This window comes from Ammospiza caudacuta, chromosome 3, assembly GCF_027887145.1.
Source record: "Ammospiza caudacuta isolate bAmmCau1 chromosome 3, bAmmCau1.pri, whole genome shotgun sequence".
NCBI lineage: Eukaryota > Metazoa > Chordata > Aves > Passeriformes > Passerellidae > Ammospiza > Ammospiza caudacuta.
The window spans coordinates 92,884,717-92,910,140 of NC_080595.1; the positions used below are offsets into that span (position 1 = coordinate 92,884,717).

At 36.1% G+C, this 25,424-nt stretch overlaps 1 protein-coding gene across 1 annotated transcript in view; it reads left to right on the forward strand.

Annotated features, from left to right (window-relative positions):
- The window catches only part of RNGTT (RNA guanylyltransferase and 5'-phosphatase), a 170,291-nt gene that overhangs the window by 73,710 nt on the left and 71,157 nt on the right, over positions 1-25,424 (forward strand). The window contains exon 12 of the mRNA XM_058801514.1: positions 6,169-6,237. Coding sequence (XP_058657497.1) covers positions 6,169-6,237 — 69 coding nt within the window. The remainder of the gene's footprint in view (positions 1-6,168; positions 6,238-25,424) is intronic.

The window sequence follows — 25,424 nt, forward strand, 5'->3', positions numbered from 1 at the left end:
GATTAGCAAATGAGACTGATGCAGGGGAAACCGGGTCATGTTACATTATTGAAAGTCTGCTTTTCAGCATTTTTATAGGTCATTTGGAGGAAAACTTGAAATCATGTTTATGAGAGATCATTTATGGTTTTGAGAGGGAAATGAATGTTAACAATGAAGCAGAAATCTTTACTTTATGACCATGTGTTAAGTCGCACTCCTGAGACCACGGGCTGTGATTTCAGGATCTTCAGAGTTACTTGGAAGGAGCCACTTTGAGGCAAGCAGCCAGTCAAATTGGCTGGTCAAATACTTTGGCAAGTGCTCAAGGATGCAGAGATCTCCTTGAAAGGAGACTCCTGTGAAAGAGAACAGGGAGTGCATTTTTTCTTGCTGCTGTGACCCTTCTGGAATATTCTGTCTAGTCTAAATGGCATGGTTTCATTTGATAAAAAAAATTGTATCTGTGGGATATCTTTTGAGGACACATTGAAATTTTTGAAAGTTACATCTGCTTCCTTGTGAAATGTTTGAAATGTGAACCTTGTTTCTAAAAAAAACCTCTAGGAGATGTCTTGGTCAGAATCTAAAAAGAGGAGCAAGGAAGAAAAGTAGAAGGAAAAAAAATTGCTGAGAAATAGGAATTAATTTTTTAATTGCAAAGGCTGTACTTCATTGGACAGCTTAATGAAGATTGTGATTCTCCATCACAGCATGCTGTAATTTGAGATTGCAGAGCTTTCTAAATAAATTACTTGGCATTTGAGCATATCTCTTGAAGAGGAACTTAAATATGCGTGAGAGGAGATGGTTTCATCCTCATAGCTGTCTGAAAGTTAGTATGAAATGGTGATCCAGATCATGTCTGGTTTGGAGCAGGGAGGGTAGGAAGCAATAAAACTGCCAGAGATGTGTCTTTGATCCTCTCCCACCCACCCTCAGATTGTTAATTTACACTAGGTTTGTTTAGATCAGCTGTTTTACTTGCAGTGCAATGTTAGAGGAGTTAGAGAAGTTGTTGGTATCCTGAATGTGAAAAAGATAAAAGTCTACATGTATTGAGTTTCATGTGTTTGTTTTTGGGTTTTTTTTTTTTTTTTTTTTTTTTTTTTTTTTTTTTTTTTTTTTTTTTTTTTTTCCTTTTTTAAATCTTTACTTCAGAAGGTGTGTGCTCCCTTTAATCCCCAAAACCATGAATTCCCGGGAGTCAGTAAAGTTTGTTTTGAAAGTTTTACCATGTATTTGTGGTAATTCAGTCAGTGAACCGAAGTCAAAACTTCTCTGAACACATTGGCTTGGGCTCTATTTCTGTTAAAATGTGAACTAGCCAACTTCTATCTGTGGAAAGTTTGAGATTCTAGATTTAATTTTTAAATAATATATGAAACTTTTCTCCCCTATGACATAGTCACTCACAGGTTTGATGATTTTTTGCTTTGAGTCTGAAAGCAGCTGTTTGGTTCTTGATACCTTCTCTGCTTTTAGACACAGAACAAACCAAAGAAGACGTGGTGCTGCAGGACAGGGGAAACTGGAAAGATTCTGGTGAGGAGGAAGGAGCTACAGCCATAGCTTGGAGGACCACTTCCCTCACTTGACATTAAGCTGCATTTGATAGTATTTTGGAGCATTGCACAGCAGCCTGTGTATCATCTGAAAGGAAGCTTATACCCCACCAAATACATGCTTACTTCTTTTCCAGGAGGCCTCCTTTTAAAAACATACTATTTGCAAGCTGGAGTGTAGAATGTTAGTAGCTTGGATGATAGTTCCATCATTGCCTGATACAGACTGATGTACTTTTGGGAAATGTGATAGCTGGGATGAAGCTGAGCCAGACTATTTTTGCATTATTGTAACTTATCTTAGCATAAACATCATTCTGTGGGATTTCTGATGTCATTCAAAACCAGGATTTATGAAGATTTATGTAGTAGGTTATCTACAGAGATGTATGAACTCATGTTTATAAACTCAGCGGTTGTCAGGATGTGAGAATTTCTTTGAGGCTGATGGAGAGGGCTGTCATCCTTGGAGAAAGGGATGGCCCTTTAAGTTGGACTAAAACCTAAGATGGTGAAGATGCTTGCTCTGTGAAGTTAGGAATGACAGTAGGGCCATGTATGAAGGTGTTTTATGTTCTGGCTGACTGACAATTCAATTAATAGTTTATTTGTAACTGATACTTCAGAGTGAAGTATGTTCCCTGTTACAACTCTGTAGAGTGAATAGATCCAGATGATCACTGATTTGAAGATGGGTCTGGAAAACACCACAGGGACTGCAGGCAGAGTTGTTCTAACTTGACTTGAAGTGAAGCATATAGCAGTTCTGAAATTAAAAAAGCAAGGAAAAGGGACATGTATTTTTCTTGTATTATTACATTCAAAGGGTTTTTTCTGTATCCCTAAGTATTTCAGGAGGCTAGCAAGCAGTGTCAGTTTTGAATCAGAAATACAGACAAAATGGTTAGCAGTATTTGCATATTGTGACACAGGAGATCAATAATTGTGATGTGCGTGCAAGGACCTTAGCAAAATTATTTTGTAGAAAGTCAGTATGACTTTGCAGAGTCATCTTTATATTTTAGAATCCTCATAACTCACATGGTGTTGTGTTTCCATGAGGTTTTTTTAGTAAGGGGAAGGAAAAGGCATAGTAGTACTTGCTGGACTTATTTATTTTATGAATAATGTAGTATCATTGAACATTAATGAAAACCTACTAGCATTGCATGGAATCTGTATGCACCTAAATTTTCTCCCCTTCCTGCTGAAGGAGCAAAGTGATTTTTTTGTTGGTATAAGTACAGAGAGATCTCTAAAGCGTGAATTTTCAATTATCCACAGAAGAACTGCTGACTGGTTCAGTGTTTTAGCAAAATCAGCTTCAGCAAGTTATTAGTGCTCTTTTGCTGCTCTTCTTCTCAGTGGTTAAGGAGCAAGGAGAAATCCTGTTACTCATCATACAGCTCCACTCAATCCATGCAATTACACCATTCTTTTCCTTAGAGAAGTGTTATTAGATGTAGGGATAATTTTAAATTTAGTTGAAAAGTATAAAAGAAAAAGTTTTAAATAATAAACTGTAATATGAGTATATGGTTTATTGCAGTGTTCGTAGGGAAGAAGGAAGCTGAAAGGAGTGAACAAAGGAGATCTCAGGTGGAACTAGATGCCATGAGGCAACATGGAATTGGATGCCAGAAGAGCTGGTTCACATGCATCATTTACCCATTTTTTATAAAATGTCATTGAGATGCATTGCACTTTTTCTGATCCATGGCAGTCATCCCAGTCAAGCAGGTGTGCCATTTATCATGGCTCCGATTAAAAAAGACCATTCTGTTCAAGTTAATTAGAAGTTTGAATGTGTGGAATGTTGAGCAACGTTTTTTAAAAGATGAACCATGATATTTTCATTTGAAGTTCATAAACTGAAAAATATAACTTTTTTAGAGTAAAAAATACTAGCTTGTATGTCAGACATTCTTTTTCCACACATTTCCATGTCATTCCAAACCTTCTGCAATATTCAATATCTGTGTATTCTGCTGTTCATAGACAACTTTACATAGTTTCATTCTCAAGAAAATTTTTATGGGAATAATGCCAGGGAAAATGTACATTTCTTCCTCAATTTCCTCCCCCCAGTTGCTAATCCTTTCTGGTCAAAATTCCTTTCTAGAGAGAGTGTTATCATTCAAATGCATGTAATTGATCTAATGAGAATGAAAGCAGAATAATGAAGAAGTGTAGTTATCTGTTGAGGCTTGCTCTGGATTTAAAATCCTTTTGTCTTTGATGTCTAATTTACACTTGGGAGGAGCTGTCTTAGTGAAAACACCATGGGCCTCCAAACAGAACATGTTTGACTCTGCAACTGGGTGGGAGATTTATTGGACAGATTCCTTTACATTTTGTAATTCTGGCTAAGTAGTGAGTGAAAAGTATCAGAATGTATTTCTGAAATGGAAAAATTTTGATTTTATATTTTTATCTCAATTTATCAAGTTGTAATAGTACTTGAATGTAAAGTTCTTTCTAAAACTACATGTTCACCAGAGTGGAGAGAGTTGCAGGCCAACCAGCATGATAATTATTTTCTGCTTTTGCACATACTCCAACTTTGAAGATTGCTTCTATATTCTTAAGTTTTATTTTGGGATGGAATACATAATTCAGTTCTGTAAGCTCCAACACTGAAGTAACTGTCTCCTCAAATTGTAATTTCCTTAACAACTTCAAAAACAGAGGCAAAAACGGAGGTGATTTGATTCCTCTCTTTGCCACTTTTGTTAATGCCTTTGGATAGGTTTCTCAGAAGTTTATAAAAAGTAGTCTTAACTAATTAGAAGTTTCTGTTTTGTTTTTGTTTGCTTGTTTTTTGTTTGTTTGTTTTTTAAATATCATTATTCCTTAATATTAACATTATTCAGTGAGAGGTTTTTTGGTACCTGAATTTAATGAAATCAGTCTTGTGCATTTTTGTAAGTTTGAAGCATACTCTTATTACAGATGACTGGCCAGTCAGTTTTGGTAAGTAACTTGGAAGTGATCCATGGAAGACTTAGTTAGTGTAGAAATTTAAAAACTCCACTATTTTAAAAACTTTTTGACATGTGTTTAAATATTTTTCCAGTGCACTCATTGCTCTAATAAAAACAAAGACTAACAGTGGATTTATGAAAGAATTTGGAATTATTTTATTGTTATTTTGTGTAGCCATATGGTAGCAGATGCATTACATTGTGAACTTCAGCTATGAATTTTAAGATAGCCACAAGTTAGCAGCAAGGTGCAGCTTCAAGTTTCAATTACGGCTTTTCTCTTCTGAACAATTTGTTTTCATCAGAATTAAATATTCTTAAAGTACTTTTCCACTTGAGAGTACTCTCATAGTGTGTTTTTTTCCAGTTAAATTATATCTAAAAGTTGAATAGTGAAAGCCTTCCTTGTTGTTGGAGATATAGGGACAATATATCTCTGGGTAAGAGAAAAAAACTAGTTTTTTATAGGAAAATGATCAGTCATTCTGTGCAAACAGTTACAGGTTTAAGTGAAATATGCTGAATCATTATTGTTTGAAGTATTTGGCCAACAAGCTTTTGATCCACAAAACATAAAATTGCATTGCCTTTACTTGTACAGCCTTAGTAGGATACAAATGTTAATTCTCAGCTCCTTTCATACTTTATTGACTTCATTTGAATAATTTAGTCATAATTTGGTCAGCAGGTCATTAAGTTGAGCTCTAGGAAGGAAATTGTACAAAATTAGCGAACCAGGCCAAAATGATGCTTTTAAAACTGACTGTGATTTACTGATTCTGTATTTGCTATGTTTTATCACCATGTGGTTACTTTTACGCCAAAGTTTTTTCAAATATTACTAAAAGTATCTCCAACTTCAGGAAAGAGACTTCATCTCAACAGTAAAACAAATTGAAATTAATAAAGAGATATTTTGGTAATTCTCCTAATTTTTTGCTATTACTTGTCAGTTGTAATTCTTAGTTATTTGCTTTTCCTTAGGCAAGTCAGAATTTAATATGGAAGTATATCATCAATTCTCAGAACTGTTGACTAGCTGGTTTCAGTAGTTTGTTTAATTAGATGGTTTTTCTGTGGTTAATTCATCTTGATGGATGTATTTACCTCCATACAGAATTCACTGTCATTGAAAGCATTAAATAGAATATTCAATATTTATATTCAAGATACAAATTAATTCAAAGAGTTGGTTTTACAGTCATGTAGCTGTGTTACTGGCTTATGCCCTAGTTAGGAAGTCTGTCAAACATGAATTTCAAATGATGCCCTGAAGTATTTTTCAGGAAATAAGTTCAATCTAAAGTTCTACTTGTGTGTTAAAATGGCAAATAGATTTTTGATTTGCCTACAAATGACTGTAGTGTCCTGTATTAGAATCGATATTCCTTAGTTTTCTAGTATATAGAATCATCTTGGCTTCTTAAGTATTTCTTTTTGGACAAATGATTTTCTAGCCTTGAGTATTCTTTGTAGAAACTGCTACTTTGTTGACGTTGACATTTCCCAAGCTCTAACGTTAAACCATAAATAAGCTGTTTATTGGCAAACGATTGCAGTAGTAGCATATAATCCACTACTGCTCACTTTGATGTGCATTTCTCTATGGAAAAAGATTTTCTTTCTCTTTTGTTCTACAGCTCCTGGAAGGAAACTTTGCCAGAGAAGTTAGCCATGAAGTGGATGGACTAATATTTCAGCCTACAGGAGTAAGTAGCATAACAAAAGGATTTTTTCTCCCTTTAGTTCCAGATGAAATTCTCGCTCTCCCTCCTTACTCATCCATCTACTAGCTAGCTAATCTTTGTTTTGGTCAGGATTACTTGGCAGTGTTGTTTCTGACTAGTTGCTATCTCATTTGTAGTATGTGTGATCTCTTACTAATTAACAGTGGTAGTGTCAGAATCATCTCATGTTTTTTTAGAGTATGTACTATGGATGTGTGCTGCTAAATAATGAAGGATTTTCTCTGTCTGCATGCATTCCTTGAATCTCTCAACCATTAATTTGAGCTCTCACGTTATTTTGCTTTTTCAAGGATGTTCACACATTAAAATTTCATTAAAATTTGTGACTCATGTTGTTTTAGTGCAATTGAAACATGATAAATTCTTGAGCCATGTCTGCCAGTGTAAAGGTATATGAGTGGCCTGGGGAGAAGTTACCAGAAGTACGGCAGACAACCAGAAAAAATAATGCAAGTGGTTCTCAAGCTAGCATGGCCTCATCTATTCTATTACTCCTCCTGTTGCATCAGATACAGTGGATACACTGCAGTGTGTATTGGCATAGATCATGGCTGTAGCCGCATCCATCTTAACTTTTTTCTTAGCTTGTAAATCATAGGATGGTTTGAGTTGGAAGGGACTGTAGAGATCATCTAATTCCAGTCCCCTGCCAGAGGGGGGTAGGGACACCTTTTGCCCCACTCAACCTGGCCTTGAATACTTCCAGGGATGAGCATCCACAGCTTCGCTGGACAACCTGTTTCAGTGCCTGACCACCCTCATAATAAAGAATTTTTTCTGAATATCTAATCTAAACCTACTCTCTTTCAATTTGAAGCCATTCTGTCTTGTTCTGTCAATACATGCCCTTGTCAAGAGTCCCTCTCCATCTGTTTTTGTAGGCCCATCTTAGATATTGGAAGGCTGCTCTAAGGTCTGCCTGGAGCCTTCTCTTCTCCAGGTTAAACATCCCCAACTCCATGCCTGTCTTTGTAGGAGAGGTGCTGCAGCCCTGAGATCATCTCAGTGGTCCTTCTCTGGGCTTGTTCTGGTAGGTCTGTGTCTTTCTTGTGCTGGGGTCTCAGAGCTGGGCACAGCACACCAGGTGGGGTCTCATGAGAGCACAGGGGCAGAATCACCTCCCTTGCCCTCCTGCCCTCGCTTCCCGTGATGCAGTCCAGGGTGTGATTGCCTTTCTGGGCTGCAAATGCACACTGCCAGCTTCTGTTGAGCTTTTGGTCCACAAACACCCCCAAATCTTCCTCCCCAGGGAGAAAGTCTTGATCCATTCTCCACCCAGTTTGTGTTTGTGCTTGGGACTGCCCTGACCCAGGTGCAGGACCTTGCATTTGGCCGTGTTGAGCTTCGATGTTTGCACAAGCCCACCTCAAGCCTGTCAGAGTCCTTCCGGATAGCATCCCTTCCTTTCAGTGTGTTGACTGAATCAAGTACGGGATTGTTTTCAATTATTTCAAATTTGACAGATATTTCTACCCTTCCAGCTACTCGTGGAAAGTACATGTGTATACTTTTCCAGTTGAAACATATTTTTTCTGGTCTACTTCCTATACTGTAGATCTTAGCAAGGGATGATGACACTCCCATCTGGAAATAAGATACACCTCTCTATTTCAAGTTCTACATAATTAAGCAATTAAGCCACATACTTTTTTTTTTTTTCATAGCTGTTGCCAATTTAAATCAGAACTACTAGGGTAAAGAGAGTTCACACTTTCATAAGAAATCCTGATGATATCTTAGAATACATTTAGAATTTAAAGCAATTGTAAAAGTTTCTCACAAGCACTTCCCTGAAAATTGGAGGTTAAGCTAAGCAAAGTTACTACACCTAAATTTGAAATTACCTTTTCTGCTTGAGATGAACTTGGTGAAGAATGCATCTCTTAGTCACTGTTACAGGAAATCAATTTCTGATGTGTTTTGGTTCTAGAACTTGTGTTTTCTGACTTAGCACACTAAAAAATTTATAACCCAACTAAACCAATTTTCTTTTATAAATGCTTATAAAGGTTATTCATCTTTAATGTATTTGTTTAAATTAATGTTCAAATTTTAATATTGTTTTTGAGTTTATGGAATGTAAGTTGGTTGCTTCTGTTATTAAGCTGATTTTCCTTGATGAAGCAGTATGCAGTTTTCTCAGTGTAATGACTTTCTTAGTTGAGTAAGTATAAGTAAATGTACTGGTTTTCCACTACAGTAATATATTTAGAGTGAAAAATATTATTGTAGACCTGTTACTTGGGAAAGAAGCATTAAAGCTGAATAAGTGAAAAGGATGAAGCTGATAGAGATGGCTTTTTTGTTATGTGATACAGAAGGAATAAATAAACAGGCAACAATGCAAGAACAACAGTATAACAGTGCATAAATGACCCCTTGAAAATATGAGCTGAAATAATTTTTGTGTTTTAGTTGAATGCATGATGTATTAGATCTTTTCAGAGAGAAAACAACAACCTCCTGTTGCTGATTGGGGTGTAAAGCCCTGGACTTTGGTTATTTTGAGGGTTACAGACCTTTATAAAACCTGTTTGCCTCAAGTAAAGAGATCACAACATATCCAGAAGAAAATTAAGAACCATATTTGTTGACACAATTGATCTTGCAGAAAAAAAAAGGATAGACAGAAATGAAGCTGAGTGTTAGAAGACCAGGGAAGTTCAAGAACATCTTTTGGGAGCTCCTGCAATCCACTGTGTGTTTTGAGGAGTACACAAATGTAGACAGGAATTGAAGCAAAATCACAAAGAAGAATGAAGTGGCAGCAGAGGAGGATAAACAGAATGTCAACATGTACAGGCAGAAAATTCTTTGGGGAAAATTGCCCACATATACTATATTTTTGCTAGGTGAAGATGAATGCAGAAGTTAACTATTTAATACAAGGACAGTTGAGCTTATTAGTTCATATTGTTTGAAAGTCTTTTCTGAGTTTCTCTTCCCCTCTGCCCTGTTTTACTCAGAGGTGTTCCTCTTGTTGTCTGGTCTCAGACAAAGGCATCCAGACCTGGATATTCCCTGCTGTCCTGGTTCAGGGCAAATTTGGGAGAGAACCCCCAGAGGGGCTCCTCTAGAAAAGCAGATTCAATCGGCCCCTCCCCTCAACCGGTCCAGGAGAAAATACTTCCTTGGAGAAAAGTGGAAAAAACCTGTTTATTAAACAATGAAACCTAAACAACATTAAACAATAAAACCACTTGCTGCTCCAAAAGAGATGACAAACTCAGAAAGTCCCCTCCCTGGGTTGCAGTTCAGCTCACTCAGTCTCTTATCAGTCTCTTATCAGTCCCTCTGGTGCTGGAAATGCCTCGGCCCAGGCCCGGCCCGGTGGCCACAGGTGCAGCTGCCAGTGCTCTGCTGGGTGTTCAGTCCAGAGCAGGTTTAAACAGGTCCAAAGAAAAGAAAAAAAAAACACAGTCCAGGGAACTTCTTTGCCTCAGCTGGCTAAAACTAACTAAAACAAAGGAGAGCTCTGTCCCGCTGTCTATCCATCCGCAGACAACACAGTCCAGGAGCAGGAATGTGGAGGAGTGAGTGCAGTGTCTGAAACAAACTGCGTGATTCTTCTCTCCCCCCTTCACTCTCTGGAACAAGGCTTAAACGTGCAAAACGTATTATTCAGCATCAGCAGAAGAGACAACTGGGGATAAAAGCATCATATAGGCAACCCAGGACACCTGCTAGCTACAGGCAGCACTGGTACTGGGAGTCAATGGATGGAGAAAGGATATTTTGTTAGTTTGAAGTTTGGTTTAATTCTGATTTGCAATAAAACTCAAAATATCCAAAATTATCTGTGAATATGCTTTTAGCCTCTAAGAGCTCTTAGTTTTCTCACTTTTCTCTTTGGTTTGAAGAGATTTGGTATCAAGTGCCTCTGTATTAGTCCAGTTTTGAGAAATTGGTATGCTTTAATGAGAAGGGATTTGTGAAAAAGTTTTACTACTGAATCTAGGGTTTCAGTTAGATGTAAGAAGGTTTGTTTTCTTCTGTTAGTATTCCTATTTAAATTCTTATTATGAATAGCAGGGTTCTTGTACTGAAGCAGAAATTATTTTGCATTGTGATTCATGATGGTAGAAACAACATTAAGGAGTAAGGAGATTTTTTTCTGCCTGTACAGGTTAGTTTATTTTGTGAGATCAGACTAACTGAGCATTATTGTTCCTAACTCATTGGTTACTTGAATTACTTATATTAGTTATTGCTCAGGGTATACAAAAGCTTTCCTTGCACAGTGACTGTTGAAAGGCAATGGCTGAGGCATCCTATCTTCTGATTTCCTCCCTTCTCAGATCATGAGATTCTCAGATTTCCTCCCTTTGACAGATCATGAGAAGAGTGTGTTTAGTGGATGTGATGGATGTTTTTGCCTCGTTTATGATTTAAGAATGATTTGTAGGTAGCTTGATGTGATGTGTGGTTCTTACGCAATTTCTGCATTAACATATCCTACTCTTAACATCTCCATTGCAAGACACAAATGTCTTCTTACTATTGCTTCTCTTCTTCCCTTTGTACTCTTTCCTTTACTCTTTTTCTCTTCATGCATTCTCTTTATCCAGCAGCCCTTTCCTCATTCCTTTTGATTTCACTTCTCTGTTGCCTCTCCCTGACACTTCTTTTCCTTACATCATTGCCTAATCCATTTAAGGTCCTCTCACTATAACTCCCATATGCCTAAATCAGCTCTGTTCCATCTGATCAACTTTCTGGTTCCTGTATCTGTAACAGGTTGGCAGAGCAGGGCCCAAAGGTAAGTACTGGGCAGAAGTAAAACCGAGCAGCAGGAAATGTCATGGACAGGGATCTCACCCTGGGATCATGCCCCAGACAAAGAGTGAGTTAGTTGAAATATGAAAGCCACATGCCTTATTTACAGATTACAAATGCTTATGTAAAGATTGGAAGCTTTCAGTCCTTTTTTTTTTTTGAAATATTGCTTCAAAACAGGAAACTTCTTACATATGTTTTAGAACACTTGCAGTTTAGCAGCCTGTATGTTTTTAATGAAAATCTCAGAAATGGCCTTTTCTGATGGCAGAATTGGCTCTCTGGCCTCTGCCCACTCATCAGTGAAATTACTTTTCATGTCTACCTTGTAAATCGTACTTTTGCTAAACATCTCAGACTGTCTAATTTTTATGCTAGTACTCTCCTAATAACCAGCTTTCTTGCTGACTAAAACTATTACTTTTCCTTTGCTTCGGGAAAGGATGTAGGAATTATTTTCTTACTTTAGCCAACTAAATGACTCACTGGCCATCAGTTAGGAAGGCCTAAGGACAGCTTTTGAACATCGGTGAAAAACATGTATCAAAATTTAAAATCTTCTGCTTTGTGTTTGCCTCCTGAGCTCTGTTACATTTTTGCATTGGATCAGGCTGATTTCTATTTGGTACTCCTTCGTGCTCTCATTTTGGATGAGGAATAAAGTCCAGTTGTGTGGAATTGGGATTTTTAGAGGGAAGGACGAAGGGCAGCTGCTGAGCTCTGTTCTTCTAAGATAAATGTTATTTTAAAGAACAGCTGAATTATTTAACACATAACTCCCCATACTGAATTCTAATGGAAAGCTTAGCCTTTAAAATGAAAGAATAATGAATAGGTTTTTATAACTGAATAACATTGCATGAGTTATTACTATATCTTCCTTCCCTTCCCTTGGCAGACTTAGTGGTGATCTGAAATGCTTGGTTGCCTGTTAATTATTTGTGCTATTCCCATTGTATAATAGGCTGTGTTATTTTCTGTCATTGTGAAAGTTCTTCCAAAATCACTGAAGTTAAAACTGAATTAAATATCTCCAAAAGATACCACCAAATAAAATATCTCCATGATTTGTTTCATTAAGCAGTGCCAGTTTGTCATAAATAATTCTATATAATTGGAAAGCCTTTTCTTCCACAGTATATATTTTATCAAATGGTGTGTAAATCTTTAATCATAGGCATAGTCACTTGCTGGCTTATTTCTGAAGCTCAGATATCCTGTTTATCAGTGATGGGGTAACAATTATTGTCATGCATTTCTGGTGCAATAGCAAGTAATGGCTTCAGGCAGACTCAAGATATACCAAATATACTCTCAATACCAAAGCTGATACATAAAGGCTCAGGAAGAATCATATAATAGCATAGATTTTTTTTGCTTCCAACAAATACATGTTTCTGGATTTAGTTTTCTATTTTTGTAGTGATTCATGTAAGATTTGGAGGCAATGGAACGGAATAGAATGGTGCAGACTATTTCAGCTGTAAGGGATGTACAGTGATCATCTAATCCAACTGCCTGATCACTTCGGGGCTGACCAAAAATTTAGGCATGTTATTAAGCACATTGAGCCTTAAAAGAGTGTCACCTCTGGGGCATTGACCACCTCTCTAGGAAGCCTGTTCAATGTTTCACCATCCTCTCAAGTACTTAAATACATCTGGATGTCCAATTAAAAGCTCCCTGGCACAGCTTTGAACTGTTCCCACACATCCTGTCACTGGAAGAAGACATCAGCACAACATCAGTTTGTTAACAGAGATGCTAAGATCACCTGATTTTTTTTCCTTTGGAGTTTGCAGCAGAACAAAGGAGAATCTGGAGAGAATAGTTTTCATCAGTCCTTTGTGTTGATCCACATTACTAAAACCTTTCATCTTCAGAGTATCTTTTTGGTAAATGTGATTTCTTCTGTAAGAGTAATGTTCCTGACTGAATCTGTTGCTAGTCAGGGGATGCTGTTGTCATATCAGTGTGCACTTTTTGTGCAGTTGTGTATCAGAGAACTTCCTGTCAATCTCCTGAAATGCCACTGAATTTTGCAACTGTTCTCTGCCTATGAAAAGTTGTTATATTCAATTTCTGTGGCAATGTTCCTTGCAACTCATCTCTTAAGTAGCTATTCCTATCTCAAGTACACAATTTTTTTCATATGCTTTACAAACATACCCAAATATATTAGCAATACACAATATTTATTTGAGGAGTTTTTTGTGACTGTGCAAGTAAAACTTTTATACCAATTCAAGTTTGTCTTTGCTCACTTGGGGTGGCTTGTTTTCTACTTTTTCTTTTTAAATCAGAAAACTAGAAAATTAAGAAATGCTAACCCAACACCAGTAATTAAGGTCTTATTAAATTAATTACACCTTATTTAAATTGTTAGACTCCTAGATACAAGTACCATGAATGAATGTAGCACATTTTTATGATTTCCACTTACTTTCCAAGTACGAGCGATAACTCACACCTAAGAAAATATCTACCTTTCCCTCTTTCCCTTTATGAATAATTTTTAGCTCTAAATATCATAAGATTGGGGTGTAGCAAAAGTTTTTCTTGTTTAACTTTCTGCTCTTGGTCCTCTGGTACATTCAGATTGAAATGCAAACCTATTTGCTGTTTGCTGGAATTGTTTAACCTGACTTCCTTATTCTGTCAGCCTGAATAGATGTCAGTGCCTTTAGTCTGATTACCTAAGGAGAGTGTTGGTCTTAATTGGAATGTTGTCTCATTTGCTTGCTAATAACCTGTACTGCCTGACATTCTCTGATTTCTCAGGCAGTGAACTGCACTTATGGGTGCTATCTAAATGGGGTCTTGAACTTCTGTTGTGCAGTTTAATCATTCTGCCTACCAGTGACAGTAGGAAAGATCTTTCCTATATTATATGTACTAGTGTTCCTTGGGATTGTCAGTTGACATTAATATGGTGGTGTCTTTGCATGTGTTGTTTAGGAAAAGCAAAAAAAGCACTTGCTCTGCCTGCTACTGTTTTAAATGTTGGGAAAATAAAATTGTAGATAAAATCATCAATAATGAAGGCTTTCAAAAATGGGTTTTCCATAGTTTCTTTGTCTCAAAGCAGGCTGTCAGGGAACTTATGGAGTGCACTTGTTGTCATGCTTCTAACTATGGTTGTGCATGTACTTTCTAACTAAAATAAATAGCTAAATATTCAGAATATATACTGTAATGGGATTTCAGGTGAGAATACCAATACAATGGTTCAGCTTTTGCAAATCATACCGGTTTTAAATAAGTAGGTCTGTATTCCAAAAATTACATTGATTTCTATGTGTTGTGGATCAGTTTTTTTTTTTTGATCTCTTTTATAGCTGCATAGGGAAATCTAGGAGAGTTTTTTATTTGAATCAAAAGAGTGAGAACTCTTTACTGAATCATCTGATTCAGCTCTTGAATAGATTAATGAAGTGGTCACTTGTCTTCATAGCAGTGTTCCGACTCATCCTGAAATTTATAGCAATCTCTCCAGGACTAAGAAGCTGAGGGATCAGGAATGATTTGGAAACTGAACAATATAGTAGAAAGTATTTTGTCAATACTCTCTTTTCTCTCTGCATCAGAATAGATATCTATAAACAGAATACTTAGTTTATGATCCCTCTGTACTCTTTCTATCAAACTGAAAAGATGTAGCAAAGTATCTGGAAGAGCTAGGTTGTGATTTTTTTCTCCCAGTTCTGTTTCTTGTACATGGCAAAACAAGACAGCCAACAAACATTTCAAGTTTTCATGGAAATTCTTCATAAAATGTTCATATTCTTTATTAGGCAGGAGCACAGCAGTAAAACAAAAATAGTGGTATCAGGATAAACAGAATATTTAGCTAGATCTCCATCCTGTTGTTTAGTGTAATCAGTAGCCTAGCATTTCAGAAAAATGATGTATATACCTGAGATGTGATGAAACAGGATGACTTTCAGAGGAATATCAGCACTTGCATTGTGGTATCTGGATGGTCAAAACGTATAGAGACACTTTCTTTTAAAGAGGAACAATTTATTCTATGTTACCCTGTTACTTGTAAATTGGAGTGTTTACTGGGTCAGTGTTCTTATAAACAGCAATTTTGAAAATGCATGGTAAATATCACCAAAGGGTAGCTGAATTTTTTAATTATAAGAATATTTTTCTTAGGTGCTAGCATATATTATTAGATAAATCTTTGAACGTTGGTGTGCATATTGGTGACTGCACATTTAAAATAAACATGTTCATGATACTGTACAGAACAGTACTCTGCAAGGCTCAGAGGTACCTGTGGAATAGGATTCTCTACTGAAGAGGTACAACAGAACACTGTATGATAATTCAGTCTCCCTTTGACTGACAGTAACTTTAGTTTCAGTTGTAATTGTACTTTCTGTTCCTTTCATCAGCTCGCCTAGCCTTTGATATTACAAAAATAGTGAACCAAATCCATTAAGGTGATTAAAAATGCAAGTCTTGAGCTTGATGTGAAAGTTATAAATTGCTTCTATGAACATTTCATTGTCTGCCACAATGAGGTGTGTGGTGAATAATTTAGATGTGATTGTATCATACAGGCCTATTACGTACAGAATAGGAGGGCAGTGCTGGACTTTATGCCTTGATTATAGGAGTCAGAGATCAGAAATCTGATGTTTTCCTATGTAATTAGTGCAGATAGTCATAAAGCAAAAGCTTATTTTCTTTTTATGGTGCTAGTTGTGTTTCTGACATGAAATTCAGGTTTTTTCCACATTACTCTAGAAGCTTTCCACTGAAATAGGGGAATGTACAACTATGACATGTCTGCTGGTTTGTTCCAAAAGGGGAAAATGATTAGAAGTCTTAGCTGGAAATTTTCTCAGATTTCCAAAATGCAGATGTTCTGTACGCTTTGAATTGTTCTTTAAAAACTAGTTAGTACAATTGTTACATCCTGTCTGAAAGTTTTGACAAGTTTGAACTGACAAACAGGAGGTTGCTTTTTTCCAAACAGTGATCACTAGACATCCCAGGGAGATCTTGCATCTGTACATTCATCCAAACACTGAAACAAAACGTGTTTTAAGCAACATGACATTCTCTAGAGAACTTTTAACTTATGAGAGCAATTGAAATGTATATCATTGGGACTTGTCAGGCAGTGAATTGATGTTGCCATTTTAAAAGGAAAATATGGCTTGTTCTGCTAGTAATGAGAAAAAGGAACCAGAAGAATAAAGAATAATTCTAAATAGTTTTGGAAACAACTGTTTAACAAATGTAGATTGTTTACAGGATCCAGTGCTCATAGTGCTCAGAGCTCAAAACAGGTGAAAAAAGAAGTTTGCTATGTGGTTAACAAAATAAGAGTTTCAAGATTGTTCCTTTTGTCTTCAAGTATAAAATGTAAAATTCCAATTTCTTACTTAAATCGGTTCTGCAAGTTGTCTGATGCATATGATGGTGAGGAAAAATGTGAGTTTAGTCAAAGAAGAGACTGGCAGAGGTCAGTATTTGCTAGTTTTTAGGCAGCTTATTCCTTTGGAGCAGTCTTACCATCAACTAGCATCAAGCAGTGCAAATTAATATTTGGCTCCTGGGATTCCTTTCCCCATCTCTTCTAGCAGAGCTGACTCTAAGGCCAGTAGACAAAGGTATCAGTTTTAAGTAATACAGATTTTTCTGTAAGACAGGCAAACTTGTATGTAATGAACCATATTGGATATATTATATTTTGGAAACCTTCAGAGCTTTTTTTTTGAAGCACTAGCATGCTTTTGGAAAAATATGTTTGATTTTTGAGTAGAGTCAGCTCTATTCTCTAAAATATGTATAGAGCATGGGACTACTTCCATGTACAAAGACTGGTAAAGTTATTTTTTCATTTATTTTCAGACAGCTTATGTATTACAGTAATACAGTCACAATGCTTTTCATTGTTACAGGATTCAGTTTAAACTTTATATTTCATTAAGTACTTGAACAAATAAAAAACACATGTAGCTTTTCATAATTTGCATATAAACAACCAGATGAATGATTTTTGTGATTATTTGTGGCATTTTAAAAAATTTCTACAGGATGAGCTCTATTTTCTATGCTTGCAAGACCTGGTATTTTGCTTGCAAAAATGTCAGAGGTAATGTATTTTTGTGCCCATGTGCACTGCTGACCCTTTTCAGTTTTTGGATGGAAGGGACACACAGTACCATGGGCCTTGTATCTAGTAACAGTCAGGGAATTGAAACTTTGCATTGGTCATCAGATCAAAAAATGGGCCAACAAGTATTGCCACAAAATTAATAAAGATTTTTTTTTGGTCAGAGTAATGAACTGCATACAGATAGTTTACAAACAGGACTGAATTTGTCAAATAAATTTTCATTGAAAATCATTCCCATGGCTCTGATTGCTATGCACTAAGCTGGTCCATCTCCATGGAGAGCAGCTACAATGCTAGTTGGAGTCTTTGTTCAGCTGGTTTTGAGGGTTTTGGTTGCTGGGTTGGTTGATAAAAAATTTAAATTTTTGTTTAACAGCAGGTAACGAGGGTTGCTTAGGTCTAATTATATATTTTTATATAATATATAATTAATTCTTAAAAAATTAATGTTACTTTTATGTCTTACTCTGTAGCTCCTTCTGTGTGTTTCATGTAAGATGCTATTGCATATCTGACAATTGTTGCACGGAGTCAGAGCCTGTAGTAGAAACCAGCTGTAATATAATTATTCTTTACAGTGCCATCAGTCTCTTGGCTTTTTTCCCAAAAGACAATGTTACTCAGACTTGCTTTATCGCAGTTGATTAGTTTGCCCTTATACTTATGTTTGACTTTGTTACTGCATTCTTGTGAACTATTAGTGTTTTTAATAAATCTTTATGGCTGATGGATATATGGAATGTTAATGGAACAAATGCTAAATGAAAACTGGGTTTAAGCTAATAAACCTATGTCTTGGAGCATCTTAGAGTGGTTAGCTACAGTGCCACTAACGGTGTTACTATGGAGAGAGCTTCTGTTTCCATGACATTTGCTTGCATATTGTCCTAGGCCTTCAAAAGAAGTCGGATTCTGTCCTCTGTCAGATTTGGTGGGTGTTACTCCATTACCTCTGAAACTTCACACTCAAATCAAATCTCACTGCAGATATATATGAATTAATTTCTTAGGAATATTAATGGTGACTGGCCAGGAAAAAAATTGAGGGGGGAAAAAGTTGTTAAAATTTTGATCATGCAGAAAGCAAGGTGTTTTTGATAATATTTTTTTACTGGAATAGATATTCCAGCTTGATTTTAACTGGGTGTACTGCTCGGCTTGTATACATCTTGGTTGCTTAAAAAAAGCCAACAATTGTTAGAGAAGTAAATTAGAGTTTTGCTGGTTTTAGGGAAAAAATATGTTTAGCTGTCTAATGGCTTTATACTGTGATAACTGCCTTGTTTTGGAGGGGAATTTTGAATAACAGTAAATTTTTAATTCAAGTCATGATATTGCTCACTATTTAAGATGCAGTTATTGGCTTAGGGGTAAATTACAAAACTTTTTTTCTTGAGATGAAAGAAATGTTTTTGAGATATGAAAATCTTGGCAGCTATTCATAAAGGGGAGTTTCTTTAGTGACTGTTAGGGCAATGTCATGGTCACCTGCAGGCAGCTTTTGACTGCTCTCTTGCATTTCTGACTGCAGTCACACATACTCACAGCTCTCTTCTGCAAGATTGCACTTAAATGCACATGGCTGAGATCCCCAGGTGCTGGAATAGAAGGGGATAGGGAACAATGGTGGTTGTTGAACGCCACCGTGTGACCTCTTCCCTCCTGTACAAAGGGTGCTGGGCAGGAGGGATGCAGGGAGTTAAACACCATTAAGGATTCTTATGCCCTCCCGAAGACAAAATTGCTTTCGTTCTGTTCCTAATGAACAGCTGACTGTTGTTCCCTTTGTACAGCACTCTTCTGCTCTAATTAGGTTTTAGTGTCCTAGAGTGGTTTTGTTTTTTAATGGTCTTTCTCTTTTACCCCCAGTTGTGAGGGGGAGTTTAAAGCTTTAGATCCTTTATAGTACCTTCTTGGAGCATATTATTCTGTAATATGTCTGTTTGCAACAGTTATAAACAGTTGTCAGAACCTGAACTGCTCCCTCTTTTGAATCCCATTTTTTTTCTCAGCTTTTCCCAATTTCACACATTTTGAAAGAGCAAATATACATGTGCAACTGAGGAGAAAATGTGCTCAAAGGCCTAAGGACCTAAGTGTTGTCTATGTAATGCAGGTAAAACTTTGATCCATCTATTTTAGTATTTTGGTAAATGCAGCTTTCACTATAAACATTGTTATAGCTCAATTTACCTAAAATATCTTTGATTTCCACTTGAACTGAATTTCTAGGTCTTTCCCCCAAAACCGACACCACTGACTCCCCATCTGCTAAGAATCATATTTTTTGTCCCAGCTTTAGAATTTAATTTCAACAATTAGCTTGTTGAATGATTTTGGTTTATAAAAGCCATGTTCTTCTTCTGTTGAGGCTGTACTGTACAAGAGAAAAGGTTTTTACAAGACAGCTCATAAAATGAGCATGGTACTTACTGTTCTTGGTGTCAAGAGAGATGTAGTTCCACATGGCTCTCTGATTCTTTCTGGAGTTCCTGCTGAATTGATGACTGGTGAGTTTGTTCACTTTGTTGTCATCTCTGTACCACTCACTCTGCTTTAATAAAGTTTTTGAAGGATTCTATTGAAGTTGTTTCACAAGTAGGATTGAGCCTCACAGAGATCTAATTTATTAGCTCAGAATTCATACTACCATGCTCTTCATTATCTCAGCATTTTAGTTACATTTGTATTGGAGTGATAAACTCACTTTATCTTGCAGGTTGGAAGAGATTTTTAAACTGTCTTCCAAATATCATCACAGAATCTTGCTTGAATCAGTGATGCTATTTTTTTCCTATGCCATTCTCAGTTGTGTTTTATGTTCTAGAGATTAAGGAAAGGACTGTTGTCTTTTTATGATATTAAGAAAAAGGATGCATGGGAGAGAAATCACATTTGAGAGAAAGTTCTCCTGAACTGGCTCAGGTTTGTCTGCATTCTTCTCCCAGAGTTTCCCAGTGACTGCACATCAGATATTTCAATTTACTTGATAGATGCTAGTAATGTGGCACTATGAGTTGCAGTTCTCTTTCTTTAGAAATATAATTCTGTTTTTTAAATACTTTGTACATTTGTTTATGGAAAAGTTGTCCTTAACTACTCCTTCTATTCGCCCTTGTTAAAATGTTAAACTGTTAAATAGCAGCTAAACCTGATGACATTTGTTTTGGCAAAAGGTAATTGTCACTTACCCCCTCCCCTAATTCTTTGGCCCTTCAGCTGCTTGCCTGCTCGAAGCACAGCTACATTAACATTTAAACATTTGGTATAATTAAAGAAGAAACATTTAAGAAACGGGAAAGGAGGAAAAAGTCTGATTCTAACCCTTCTGCCAGTAACAGAATGAAAGCTCCTTGCCAGCAACAGAGAAATTGGAACAGGTTCTTCATGGCAATTGCTCAATCCCAGTATTCAAGCCAGAGATTTTGTGTGCATGTCTGATGGGTGTTTGTGTGGTCATGCTCTGCAGAAGGGGCAAAAAATCTTATGTGGCTGAAACTATTGTTAGGTTACAAGGCAATATTAACAACTTACATTGGAGCCACTGCTTTTAATGGAAGAATGTCCTTCCCAAGAATTATAGCAACTAATTTCACAGTAACTGTATTTTTTTTGAGTAATGTTCTTAAAATGCAACCTATATTTCTTTTCTCTTTGCTTAGAGTGCTCAGCAAATAGCTATCCTATTCAATTTAACCTGTTCTTACCCAGAGACACTGACTTGTTTGTTCCTAAGTCAGAACTGCAAGGTTTAGTTTCACACAAAGAGTGGGCAGGATCCCTTCATTTTCTCATTTGGCATGGTATGTTTTTTCTTCTTAGATGAGGATTTTCCCCTGCTCATTATCCAAATTAGTCTCCTGAAAATGCAGTTTTAAGTTGTATTAGTCTTGTAGGAGACTTATAAGAGAAAGTACGTACTGATTTCCTTTCAATATACATTTTTTCCCCACTTTGCTTTTCATCTCTGGGCACATCAGCTTGCTATTTGCAAAGTGAAAGCACTGCAGAGCACATGCTGAGTTCTACTGGTGGGACTTAACTCCCATGTTGTATGAATGTTTCCTTTTGAAACTAAGGATGTGAAGTATGTGCTTTGCTATTTGCATGTCAATGGCTAATGATGAATTTAATATGATTGAAACTCACAATTTTATGTACTAGAATATGGAGTTGAAAAGACTGCTTTCTATTGTTTCTTGTAAAATACCACAGGATTCAGTATTCCATGCAAGACTCATGAATATTTAATTCAAGGAGATTTGTAGCCCTGTAAGGTGTAATAAGCTAGCCCTTAATGACAATTTTGTGTAGCATGCATTTAGCAACATGTAGAAAAAAATCCTGCTGGCAATTCTGTGCATCATCTTTCAAGCATATCTGTTCAGCTCGAGGGGCTTTTTATCATTTGAATTATAAAGAGAAATTGGACTATGTCTGAGACCAATATGCTGCAATTTCTTAATACTTGCACATTTCTCCTTATGTTCAGACTAGCTAAAAGTTCCAGCCTACTGATTGCCTTTTGATGTAAGGCTGCATTCTTTTTTTTTTTTTTTCAAGATTGCATTCCTCAAGAAGTATTTTGAAATATATTTTTGCATCTTTTTTGTTTAAGTTTCATAGTTTTCATTAATCTTCCTGGTCTCTGAGGGGATTTTCTGAAATGTTATTCCTGGTATACTGATTATCATCGTAGCTTACTAAAAATGTCAGCAAAAGTGATGTTATAATGAAGCCTTAAATTTACAGGTTGGAGCTTCTGCAAATGTGGCCTCTAATACTGATAAATTACCCAGCTTCCAAATTGGGTTATTGTAGTGAGTCAGCCAAAAGCACTGCTGCTCAGTTCATGGAGATTCTTTTGTTGTACCAGGATGTTGTCAGACTTGGAGCACTGAATACTTTCCACTGATGCAACCCAATTTTTGTGGGAATTCTAGGAGCTTTTGACTACAAATTAACTAGCCAAAAAGAAAGAAGCCCTCTGAGAGACTGACTTCCTTCTTTCTCTGATGTAAATTTGAAGTGATGACTACACTTAAGCTTGAGTTAGGATGGAGGTGGTAAAAATGAAAGGGCAGAAGGTGAAGAGAGATTGGTGCCATAGGGTTTGAGAAATGAGAGAAGGATTTGGCTGGTATGTACAACACTTTAAACTTTTAAAGAGACATAAACAGTTTGGCTCATAAAACAAGTGATGCAGTGAAGCACCTACACATCAGTTTATACAGTGAAAATTGATGTGTTCTCCAATGTTACTGGCTTCATGTGATGAAGGCTTTTTTCACAGTAAAAGTGTGAAAGGAAGATTAGAGGGAAGATGATCTCCCTAAGAATCTTTCAAAGATTTGTTGTTGGGGCAGAAAGAAGAATAATAAGCTTTAAGAGAGAAAAAGAAAAACCAGTAAAGGAGTGAGCCAGGGGTGCTTCTGTTTTGTCTTGGTTCTCCCAACAGTTTATGGACAGCTGTTTTAAGCCATTTGGCTTCTTACCTCTGGGTTTGTTTATGTGTGTTTCTAGAAAGGTAGAAATTAACAATGTATGGCTGAGAAAAAGATATAGATATGGGCTTTTCCATTGTATTAATTTCTGGTTTAGGCTGTTAATGAGTTGTGAAGCTGAATTTGAAACAAAATTTCATCTGGAGAAGTAAATACAATAGTTCCTGGTGACAGTTTACACTGCTGCTACATGCTGAGGCCATCTCAGTTTAACTTAGGGATGGAAAGTGCAATATTGAGTGAAATACAGCAGTGGAAGACCAATTGAAGTATCTTGAGTGTTGCTATTATTGTGTTAATTTTTCAGAAGACTTACATAGCACATATGCAATGAAGTTATAAATGAAGTTAGTGATAGTGAAAAATAACAAAATTACAAAATAATCAATAGCAATATAAATCTAATGTCTTAAGTAAAAACCATGGGCCAATTCCTTTGACCATGGGCACTATAGTTCTTTTGTCAGGAGATTATTTGTCACAAAGGTAGAACCATGTAGCTCTTCAACAGTTACCTTAATTTGCCAAAAGTAGAGTTTATAAGCAAAGGCAGACACCTCTTGGTACATTTGAATCATATATACATTAGCCAATGATTTGAAGCCATTTACTTTTTTCGGTTTTGCTTCAAACTCATGTATTGGAGTTTCTAGGTGCAGACTGTTATATCCAGTGAAAGGACAGAAATGATCAAAAATAGCTTTCTGCTGCTCATAGTAATGTGCTGGGGGGAAGAGGAAAAAAATTGTGGCTGCTATATTTTGATTGCTATAAACATATAGTTTTGGCTGTGATCTGAATTACATTTATCAAATATTAATATGATGTTAGTTATGAATAAAATGTCCTCATATTTTCTCCTTGCTTAATGGAATATTGAGAAAAGCTATTAGTATGGCTGTGAAACAAGATGTTTAATGAAGCTGGAGGTATAAATCTAAATTAAAGTGCAAGAGGAGAAGACGTTTAGCCCACCAATTACCAAAGAAGCCCAATATAAATATTACATTAGCTTGAGGATCAGAGGCACTTTTGGAAAAAGTTTTCTATTAACATATTAACAAAATAATTTCTCCATACAGGTTAACCTTCTAAACCTGATTTGCATTCAAATGTTAAAATCCTTAGTATAAAACATAATCTAACAGTGTTAAATAGGTTCATGTTTTGCTTCTTAGTCTGGTATGACAGTTAAGCTTAATATTTCATAGATAATTTTGATTATAATAGTTTTCATTCTACTTCATATAGCTTCAAGTCACATTTTCATAAAAGACAAATTGTGGTACAATAACATTTTCTCAAACAGATGTTCCAAAACAGTAACCAGTCCTAGTGCATTAAAAAGTGTCATTCCTACTTTATTCTTTAACTTTCTGAAGGAAAAATTTCTGGAATACAGATGTGATTGTGTCTTAAAACACATTAATTTTTCCTTATTTTGATTTTTAAAGTGGAGGAATGGAAGAATTAACACAAATTTGTTTGACTACATAGAATTAAAGCAGCATGGAGGCTTCACCGTTAAAACTGTGTTATCTGGAGTTGGCTCTATCATCCTTTTGGCTTAAACATGGACATTATATTATTTGAGATTTGCCAAGGATCTTCTCTTTTCTCCATCTTTTTGGGTCTCTAAAGTTACTGTTACAGATTTGCTTTCAACAATGTGACGACATTACTTTGTATAATGTCTGGAATTCATTAACAGTCCTATTTTCAAGCTGATCAAATATTTGTTGAACTTCAGTGTGTCTATTCTGATCAAATCACTGAACCAGGCAAAAAGCTGATGTTTAGTGAGAAGTGCAACTCTTTGATTGTTCAGATGGTTTGAATTAGTAATTTAGACCACTAAGCATTAAAAGCAGCATTTTTTAATTTCTTTTCATTAAAAGAGTTTTATGAAGGAAAGGAATTAGATTTTTTTTTTGGTCATCTTTTAGTTAGGGCATCATGGTTGTCTCTCCACAGTGTAGATACAGGATGTGCTTGATGGAGGGTTTGGTAGACCATATGAAAACCGTTTGCATGAAATTGGAAAGCATTTGAATTGTGTTTTGGAGCTGTATGAAGTTTGCAGCCATTTTGTGTTCTTATATATTTTCCATTCTGTGTTTAGGTTCTTGTGTTCTGTCTCACCTATGAAAATGCCTTTCAGAACTGACAGGTGTCTGGAAAGTACCAATATTTATCCAGGAGTTTCTCTTAGCCTGATCACTCTTAGGAGTACTTACAAACCACATCTCCCTGTATTTCCTTTACAAGTACAGGAACAGTTGAGTCACATTTATTAAAAGAAATGCCTTCTTTACTATTTATAGAGTTTATACAGAAATTATGTCAAATTTCTACAAAGAAAGAAATTTGGTATAGTATTTAGTACATTTGATTTGATTTGGTTCTTAAAGAACAAAGGAATCCTGATAATCTTTGAGACACTGAGTGCCAATTAAAAAGTTTTTCTTAAAGCACCTTTTTTCTTTGGAAGTTATGCATCTTTCCCTTGCTGAAATGCATTTGTCAAAAGTTTCATATATTCCCTTCATTCATACAAGTTTCTTGGATGCCTCTGAATTCTTCAATCTTTCTAAGAGTTATCTTTCTGCCTCTGTGGTATGTGGAATTTATTTAGTGAAGACAGATAGTCAGTTTGGCCAGCTCTAATGTATTTTAAATAGGAAGTAAATATGATGGTTTAGTGCAAGAATGAACAATAATATTTTTCT